This window comes from Acomys russatus, chromosome 16 (genome assembly GCF_903995435.1).
Source record: "Acomys russatus chromosome 16, mAcoRus1.1, whole genome shotgun sequence".
Taxonomy (NCBI): domain Eukaryota; kingdom Metazoa; phylum Chordata; class Mammalia; order Rodentia; family Muridae; genus Acomys; species Acomys russatus.
In genome coordinates, this window is record NC_067152.1 from 9,158,440 (window position 1) to 9,168,548 (window position 10,109).

The window sequence follows — 10,109 nt, forward strand, 5'->3', positions numbered from 1 at the left end:
ACAGAGACAGAGACAGAGACAGAGAAGGAATGCAGGTCATATAACTGTAGCATGGTGCTAGAGTACATGCCTAACATGTACAAAGCTAGGTCTAACTTATATGACGTGTGAATATGTATAGCAGGAAGAAAGAGAAGATTGAGGAAAGCAAAGCTAGCTTGCACACTCTGGATCCTGTCATTCCTCCAGGATTATTTGGAGGCCAGCTGGGATCTGAGAGCCCACCTGCTTTAGGGTTGCAGTGACATGGTGTGACAAAGGCCAGAGGCGAAGACTCAGCCTATATCCAGCCTCTTGGCACCCTCCAAGAGGCAGATCCTGGTCTGTCTTTACTCCACTGTGACTTCTAGTTTCTGTTCTTTCTTCCATACAGATGTTTTTCCATTTCAAAGAAATGAGAACTCTTGTCCCTCTGTATTGCTGTGCTCAGCTGTACCTTCTTGCCTCTGCTCCATGATCTAAACTGGCAGCAGACAGAAACTGCCCAGCTTCCTTCTGGCTGTGGGGAAACCACCCCGGGGGTCTTGGTGCCTACTCAGCGTGATCCAGAGGATCTTGCCTCATCCTTCTTTCAGCAGGATGCTACCAGGCTCCTTGCTTCTTATAAAAGACAGATGGAGCCTCTAGAGGAGCAGAGACGCTAACTCCTGAAGCCTCCAGCTTTCTTTCCGAAACCTTTGACCTCAACATGAAGATCTCCACAGTATTTCTGTGCCTGATTCTCATGGCTGCTACCATCGGCACAGGGGTGTTGGCTGGGCCAGGTAAGGCTTCTTTAAGCTCTCGGCACTTTCCAGAGCTCCTCCTGCATGGTCTGCAGGTTTAAGATGAAAAGATTCGGGTTACAGGAGGAGTTAAAAAAGAGTCACTATGTTACAGGGAGTCTGAGAGCCAGAAGCAAGAGCACAGAGCACTGAGGCCAGGCCCTGTGATGTCTCCTGACACCAGCTCTGGGACAAGATGCTGCCCGCAGCCACTAGAGATACTGCTCTCGCCTTGTTTGGAAAGGAGGCAGCCCAGAAGTGGGCCTGTGAATGAGAAGGACAACTTGAACAATAGAGGAGTGACAGGAATGGTGGCTTGAAGTTTGGGGTTATGTTCCTAAAAGTGGTTGACTCTAACCCACAGCAGCAAGCGATAGACAGCAAGTTCCTACAACGTACTTCCCTGTGTCAGAAATTAATGACATTTTTTCCCCACACATAGTCAGCAGCAAAGACATATTCTGTGATTGAACTCTAGATACAAAACTTGGGAGCTGTGACGACTCTTAAGTACAAGCCAGCACACTCCTTTCCCTGTGAGAACACCCTAAATGTCTCCTAAGTTATCTCTTTCTGTGCAAAATTCTTTTTCAGATTCCGTGTCCATCCCAGTCACCTGCTGTTATGATGTGGCTCATCAGAAGGTTCACGTGCGGAGGCTGAAGAGCTACAGGAGAATCACCAGCACCCAGTGTCCCCGGGAAGCTGTGATGTGAGTAGGTCATGCCCGGCACCCCATACTAGTTTCCTATCTAAGGAGCATGGCTAAGAAGTTTGGACTCGTGACCATAAATCAAACATAGCATCTTACCTGTCTGGTCCCCTCCTCATCTAGGAAAACTACGCCCATTAGAGAGTCCATACTTTTCCATCAGCTCAGAAACAGTATGTGCCCAGTTTATAGAGCCAGGAGACTGGAAAGATTCAGCTAGGAGAGCAAGAACAGGGTTCCTTTCTTTCACCTCTCCCAGTCTTCTCTCCTGCCTCTTCATCTACAGAGGAGCAGAAGAGGCCTGATGGTTGATAAGCCATGCCCTGAAAAGAATGCTCAGAGCCCTGAGTCTAACCATGTACTTTCCCCACAGCTTCAGGACCATACTGGATAAGGACATCTGTGCTGACCCCAAGATGAAGTGGGTTAAAGATGCCATAAAGCGCTTGGACCAGAAGTCTCTATCTCAGCATCCTTGAACCTTTGTGTCTAAGCTGAGAGTCCCAGTAAATCTTATGTATACTCCCCCCAACCTTCCCCAAGAGCAGCGGGATATGTAATTTATTATGATAGCTGAAGAGCTGTGCCTTTAATAATTTAAAACACAGACTTCCTTGAGTAATATTTAATGGTATTTAAATTATATTTTAGCCAAGTAAATGGAATTTAACTTACAAACTGTGTGTTTATTTTTTATGTGAACTCGGTTAAATTCCTGGCAAAAATGTCAGTGTTCTCCCTCCCTCCTGCCTGTGGGGTAGTGAAAGCCATCCATGATGCATTAGCATAGGAGCTTTTGTATTCTCTGGGAATCAGTGTCTCTTCAAGTGAAGTGCATGCTTCCTGCTGCTGGGTTCAGTGTTATTGTATGACTGTGGTGTTTCCAAAGAAGAACACATATGTACTCTTAAGTACATTACTCTAATTTTGGGTCATGTTAAGCTGGAAGGGAAAACACAGCAGCAGTGGGTAACAGTGTGAAGGACCACCCCACAGGGATGTCTTCTGGCAAGGCAGAACTCTGCTGAGGTTCAGGGAGAATGTGGTGGCAGATGATAGACCCCTCCAGTCCTCTATCTCCAGCCCTCCCACTATCCTCCATTGGTAATTAGCTTCTCTGTGCCCATTTCTTTTCTCACCGCACTTGTCTTTTCACAGAGTCCCATGACCTCTTGCACTAGTTTAGAGAATTCTCTCCAACCCCAGAGCCTTCCCATGTAACAAATTCTGAAGCCAGATGTGAAACCAGACCTATGAGGAAAACTAGACTTCTATATCGCACACCTATTTGGGATTTTTTTTATGAGATGGCTCCCCAACACATCTGTTGTGGGTGGGCAGTAGGCATGACAGATTGCAAATAATGCTTCCCAAGAAAGAGGAGAGGCTACTAAGCCAGAGAAAGGAAGCCAGCCAGCTGTGTACCCTAATTCTGGAGAAACTGGACAAATAAAAGTTTGTAATCTTATTGTAGGAAATCTTTACCTTCAATGTGGGAGATCATCAAGAACTCAGAAACTGGACTCAAACTGTAAGCACAGGGACACACTGAGAGGCAGGAAGAGAAAGAGTTGCCAGGTCTGAGCACAGGATACCAAGAGGAAGGGAGGGCCTACGGGCAGCCACTGCAGTGCTTAGGAAGACCTCAACAATCTTAGCTGGGTGACATTAGGGCAGACAGAATTGGTGCTGTGTGGAATGCTGAATTGTTGGAGGATCCTGTTCTTTGAGGTTGCAGTCCTCCTCCCAGTTCAGATAGCCCTTCTGAGGTCAGTGTTAGGTGTAGGACGCCCTCTCCCCAACCGGGCCTCCTGCTCTCTGCCTGACTTCATCTGGAGAGTGTATTTAGACATAGATGCCCCTAACCACATTTGATAGATGGGCCTTGACACAGCTCTCTGCTAGCTCTTCCCTCCCCCACACCTATAGGATAATTAGGTACTGTGTTCTCGCTCATATCATAGAAGAGTGTTGCAGTTCCTTGTTTCAACCAATTATGTACACCTGTCCTGGGAGCCCCTCACCCACTCCCCAAGGACCGTAGCCTTTGTTCTCTCCAAGTAAAGTTGAACTAGCTCCCTGAAGTGGTTCCTGGAGTGTTTGGTCTCTGTCGTGCTCAGAGCCTTCCAAGCTCTATGCCTCATCTTCTGTTCCTCCTGTCTTGGTGTGCTAGTGGCCAACAGCCCTCCTCCCCAGAGAAGAGGAGAACTGCACTGAAGAAGGGAAACAAAAAACCCTAGATATGAACTCATCCTACACTCTCGTGCAGCAGCTATTTAAGGAGCTACCGGTTCTTAGACCTAGTATTAATTTACTTGAGTTATGATCTGAATGCCTGTTTCTTCAAGATTTACACTGGAATCTAATCTTGGCCCTTTGTGCTGTGTGTGTACTGTATAAAGAAAGGAAGGTAACTAAATAGTCTAAATAGAAGGCTCAAATAACATAGCATTGGCCCTGATGAGGCGATCAGACTATATCACAAAACAGCAGAGCCAGAAAGGAAATATGCTGTGTGTTGAAGTGGCCAGGCACATAGAATGACCACGATGATTCATCTCTATACCTGCAAAACACTCCTATTGCTAATCCATCACAAAAGCAGAGCTCCCAACACCGAAATGTCCTTCAACTCAGCCCCAAAATGCAAAGGCTCCTCCACCATCTCACCACCACTATGCTATGGGCTAAGCTTACCATTTGTATCTATTGAGGGATAGTCACATATAAGCCATAGCATGCATTGTGGTGGGATTAAGAGGTGGGGCTTTCAACACATGACTGAATCAGGAGATGTCTACCTCTATAAGTGATACCAATGCTAATAGCAGAGGCTTGGGAGAATTGTTGTGCCTTCTTGCCTTGAAAAAAACACACAGGAAGTGTGCAGAATCAATGTGAAGCAAGCCCTTTCCAGACACCAAGACTACTGGTACCTTGATCTTCACCATACTCAGATCCAGAATTTGAGCAATCAATCCTTCTTCTTATAAGTTATTTATGTCTGAGGCATTATGTTTTAGCAATAGGAATAGACTGATATAATTATTATGTTATGGTGTGAAATGTCCCTCCTATGTTTATATGCTTGAATACTTGGTCCCCAGACAAGTGGCACATTTGAGGGAGACGGTACAACATTTAGGGAAGGAAGAAAATCTTTTGGAGGTGGGTGACATGGAACAGGTCCTTGGAAGTTATAGCCCACCTTGTTTTCTGTCTACTGCTGAAATACATCCAGTCACGAGTTCCTGGGAGTATAGACTGAACTGTTTATAACCAACACCATCCAAATGCTATGATGGACTGTACTCTCTGGAACTGTGAGCCAAAATACACTCATCCTCCCTTTTGTTGTTTAAGTCAGGTATCATTGGGAAGCTTCAGAATGGGCAGGATAGATTGATCAGTGGGTAAAGGGTTCAGTCCATCATGAGGATCAAAGTTCAGATCACCCAGCTCCCACATAAAGAGCCAGGTCTGGTAGCAACTATCTGAAACTCCAGTGACAAGAAGACTAACTAATAGTGGTAATCTTTGTCACCCAGTCAGTCCCAAGGCCAATTTCTAAGACTTCATGAGCATCCATTTAAATGCTCATTTAAAGGTAAGGACATCTCTTCCTGGCAGTCTCCACTTAGGTAATTGTGTGTGGTGTATTTGTTTGTGTATGTCTGTGTGTAACACAAACCTAAATCACACAAAAGAATGGAAGAAAAACAAGAATAGAATATAGGTAAACAATAGAGAAAATCAATAAGACCAAAGTTGTGTCTTTGGACATAACAATAAAAGCAACAAACCATCACCTAGGACAATCACATGAAAAGAGCAAAGGCACAAATTACTACTGGCAAAAAGACCACCTTTGCTACTGCCCTAGAAAATACAAGATCACAGGGAATAAAAGATTGTTAAGAACTCTTGGTCTAAAACTTGAAAGCATAGGGAAAAATGTTCTGGGTTTTTTTTTTTTTTTTTTTTTTTGAGATACACACTCTGCCAGAACTCACATAAGGAAATAGCAATAACATCTTTGTCTATTACATAAGTTTAATAAATAATAGTTTTCCAACCCTGAAAGCACAAGGATCTCCCAGAAGATTATGCCAATGAATTCTATTGAACACTGATTCTACAAACAATACCCATACTCAGCAACTTGTTCCAAAACACAAAAACAGAGTGAACATTGGCAATTTCACTCTCTAAGGCCAGGAAGATACACATAGACAGTGGCATGCTGTGCTGTGCTGAGGTTACAAGGAAGATGAGCCAAATTATCATCTGTTGTTCTTTCCAACTTAGCAGAAAACTAATAATACAGCAATTTAAAAAAATCATGGGCCAAGTGTGTCCTGGGTCCTCCCTGGCTACCTGGTCCAGCTGGACATGGCCATCTCCAGGCTCATGGAAGATATTCTACCACAAAGACTGGGGTGGACAGTGGTCAAGGAAGACATCCAGATGTCAACCTCTAACTACATACAAACCCACAAGTGAGCACATCCACACATGCATTGTCAAGCGCCGCTGTAAACACACATGTATATATAAGATCGTAAAACCTAAATTCTATTAAAAATTTATTGTTGTAGCCTATCAAATCAACCAGCTGAAAGACGAATGGTTATGTGATGCTAGCAATTGACACTAAAAAGTGTTGAACAAAAGTGCATACCCATCAAGATTAGAAAACCAAAACTACTTGTCAGTACACTTGGAACCGAAGGAAGCTTCTTCAACCTAATAAACATCTACAATGACTGGTAGTGGATTCCGTACTCAACACCGCTAAAGTAGATGAAGTTCTCATAAGATTGATTATAGCAGAACAAGGATGTTCCCTTTCACCATTTCACTGTCACAACAGTGAAAGTCTTGGCCAATTCGTTAGCTCAGAAAAGAAAACAAAAAGATATAGAGATGGAAAGAGCAAGTTAAGCTGCCTTTAAGAAAATTATGATTACTTCTACCGGAAATCACAAAGAATAAATGATGGGCATAAAAACAAAACTCCTATAATAAGTTTATAATAAGTTTGTAATCACTGAAGGATTTCAGAATGGATGGAGGATATAGATTGGTGGGTAAAGAACCTGGTGCTGAGAGATCCAAGATGGCAGTGCTGAACATATGGTATCTGATCTGCAAGAGGGAGACTAGGGACCAGCTGGGAGCTACAGACTGCAAGACCTGGAGAGCCCTAGGTGAGGGGGGTCCACATAGTGCAGAGCACATGTGGGTCTGGCCTCAGGCCATCCAGCTGACCCACAGAGAATGGGTACCCAGTCCCCAGAATCAGGACTTATATCTACCTGCAAGCTCCAGCTTTGCTCTATATCACAGACTCGGTATCTGAGACTGAACTGTGGACAGTGAAGCACTAGAGTCTGGATCTTCTGGCTTGGGGAAAACTCAGGAAAATGGGTAGATCTGACCTCAGACCACCCCACCAGTCCACAAAAAGCCCCAGGGGCCAGTGACCACTCAGGCACGGTATCCAAAGCCCAGTGCAGCCTATCTTGCTGTACTTGCATTCTTTCTCTCTCCCTCTCTGACTGAACTGTGGCCTACAGAGAAACAGCGTCAGTGTCTGCTGGCCCAGGAGGAGCCAAGAGTATGGAACTGGCATAGATCTGACCTCAGATCATCCTGCCAGTCCATAGGGAGACAAGGGCCCATGAAGGGGCCCAGGCAGCTGTAGACACGTTCTCCAGATACAGCTCCATAGCTGCACTCTAGGGTTGACTGATCTAAGGTGGTATGGCCTGAATGGATCAGGCAGAAACCTAACCAGCTACCCCAGTGGACTGGTCCCGCACACGTGGGCAGGACTGAACTGGTCTAAGCAGATGGGCAGAAGCCTAGCCAGCTGCCACAGCCCAGCATGGGCTCCCACACTCTCTGGCAGGATGTAGGCCCCACAGCCTGGACATATCAGGCCTAGCCAACCACCACAAGTCAGCACTGTAGGGCAGGTTGAACCTAAGACCTCAAAGCCCCAGTGCCCAAAGCAGGGTTTCTAAAGCCCAGCCAAAGACAGGATAACTGGCTATACCTACACTACCTCAAACTGATCCTTGGGCTGCCAAGCACCAACACAAGCCTCTGCTGACCCAATGGGGAGCCAAGGGTGTGGAGCAGAGTCCCCTAGAGCTGAAACCAGGTCACATGCCTGATCTAGGGAATGGTTCCCTGATCCACACAGGTGAGGGTTCTCAACATATAGACACTTACCAACAAACTGCTCTCAATGACCAGTGTAGGACACCAGAAACTACCTCCCAATGTCAGAGACAACAAGATCACTAAAGACCAGTATAAAAAACACAAACAACCAAAACCAAAACAACATGGTATGTCCAGAACCAGCTAGCCCAAAGAATTCAACCCTGGGAACTCAAATACAACTGAAGCACAAGAAATGACCTCAAATCCTTAGTACAGAAGATGACCATGGAGGAAACAAATAAAATCCATAAACAAATGCAGGAAGATGCAGCCAAACAGATTGAGGGCCATACAGAGGCCTATAGTGAGGAAATGAAGAAATTACTGGACAAAAATCAGGAAAATACAAACAATCAGATGAAAGAAATCAATAAAACAGTTCAAGATCTGAAGATAAAAATGGAAACAATGATGTTAAATCTGAAAAATTCCTAACACTAAACATCCAAGAAATCAAGGACACCATGAAAAGACAAAACCTGAGGATAATAAGCATTGAGGAAAGAGAAAACACCCAGCTTCAAGGCCCAGAAAATATTTTCAACAAAATCATAGAAGAAAATTTCCCCTATTTCAAGAAGGAGTTGCATATAAACATACAAGTGGCCTACAGAACACAAAATAGAATAGATCAGAAAAGAACATCCTTCCACCACATAATAATCAAAACATAAAATATAAAGAATAGAGGAAAAATATTTTAAAAAGCAAGGGAAAAAGGCCAACATATAATGGCAAACCTATCAGAATTATACTCAACTTCTCAGCAGAGACCATAAAAGCCAGAAGGGCCTTGGCAGACATCCTGCAAACCCTAAGAGACCACAGATGCCACGCCACACTATTATACCCAGCAAAACTTTCAATAACCATTGATGGAGAAAACACATGACAAAAACAAATTCAAGCACTTCTTATCCACAAATCTGGCCCTACAGAAGTTACTAGAAGGAAAGCTCCAACCCAAAGTGATAAACTATGACCAGAATAAGACAGAAGATAGATAACTTCACTTTTGCAAAATATAACCACATACTCTACTGAAACCAACATCAAAATGAAGGGACTTAACAGTCACTAGTCATTAATATCTCTAAACATCAATGATCTCAATTTTCCAATAAAAAGACACAGAATAACTGAATGTATGTGTAAACAAGACTCAAAATTCTTCTGCATTCAAGAAACACATCTCAGCCACAATGATATACATTACCTCATGGTAAACAGCTAGAAAAAGGTATTCCAAACAAAAGGACACAGAAACAAGCTGGTGTAGCCATTTTAATATCTAATAAAATAGACTTCCAACCAAAATTAATCAAAAGAGAAGAGGAAGGACACTTCATACCCATCAAAGGTAAAGTCAACCAAGAGGACGTCACAATTCTGAACATCTATGCCTTGAATACTAGAGCACTCACGTTTGTAAAAGAAATATTACCAAACCTTAAACCACACATTGATCCTCACACATTAATAGTGTGAGACTTCAACATCTCACTTTCAACAAGGATAAGTCAGTGAAACAGAAACCAAACCAAGAAATAATGACACTAACCAATTAAATAGATCTAACGGATATCTACAGAACTTTTCACCCAAATACGAAAGATTATACCTTCTTCTCAGCACCTCATGGGACCTTCTCCAGAACTGATCATATAGTAGGTCACAAAGCAAGCCTCAACAGATACAGAAAGATTGAAATAATACCTTGTGACCTATATGATCACCATGGACTAAAGCTGGACTTCAACAACAACAGAAATAACAAAAAGCATACACACGGATAGAAACCAAACAACTCTCTACTTAATAACAATTGGGTCAGGGAAGAAATAAAGAAAGAAATTAAGGACTTCCTAAAATACAATGAAAATGAAAGAACAACATACCCAAATTTATGGGACACACTGAAAGCAGTGCTGAGAAGAAAGGTTGTAGCACTAAGTGCCTTTATAAAAAAAAAAATTGGAAACATCTCATATAGGAAACTTAACGACACATCCGGAAGACCTAGGGAAAAAAAGCATAAACACCCAAGAGGAATATGTGTCTGGAAATAATCAAACTAAGAGCTGAAATCAATAAATTAGAAACAAAGAGAACAATTCAAAGAATCAACAAGACCAGGATCTGGTTCTTTGAGAAAAATCAACAAGATAGACAAACTGTTCACTAACTAAAAGGCAGAGAGACACTATCCAAATCAACAAAATCAGAAATGAAACAGGAGACATAGCAACAGACACTGAAGAAATACAAAGAATCATAAGATCCTACTTCAAAGGCTTATATGCCACAAAATTTGACAATCTAAGGGAAATGGACAATTTTCTTGATTGATTCCACTGGCCAAAGTTGAATCGAGACCAGATAAACAAATTAAATAGTCC

At 43.0% G+C, this 10,109-nt stretch overlaps 1 protein-coding gene across 1 annotated transcript; it reads left to right on the plus strand.

Moving 5' to 3' along the window:
• Nucleotides 1-1,226: 1,226 nt before the first annotated feature.
• On the plus strand, nt 1,227-2,169 carry LOC127199814 (C-C motif chemokine 12-like). Its single transcript, XM_051157804.1, has 2 exons — nt 1,227-1,476; nt 1,850-2,169. Exons 1-2 carry the CDS (start codon nt 1,316-1,318, stop codon nt 1,953-1,955), a joined length of 267 nt encoding a protein of 88 aa, XP_051013761.1. The 5' UTR covers nt 1,227-1,315; the 3' UTR covers nt 1,956-2,169.
• The last annotated feature ends 7,940 nt before the right edge of the window (nt 2,170-10,109 follow it).

Excerpts from the sequence above, each read along its gene's own strand:
- LOC127199814 (XM_051157804.1), top strand. The coding sequence starts at position 1,316 with ATGTCTCCTAAGTTATCTCTTTCTGTGCAAAATTCTTTTTCAGATTCC. Across the intron at positions 1,477-1,849 it reads TGTCCCCGGGAAGCTGTGAT|CTTCAGGACCATACTGGATA; the intron begins GTGAGTAGGTCA and ends CTTTCCCCACAG.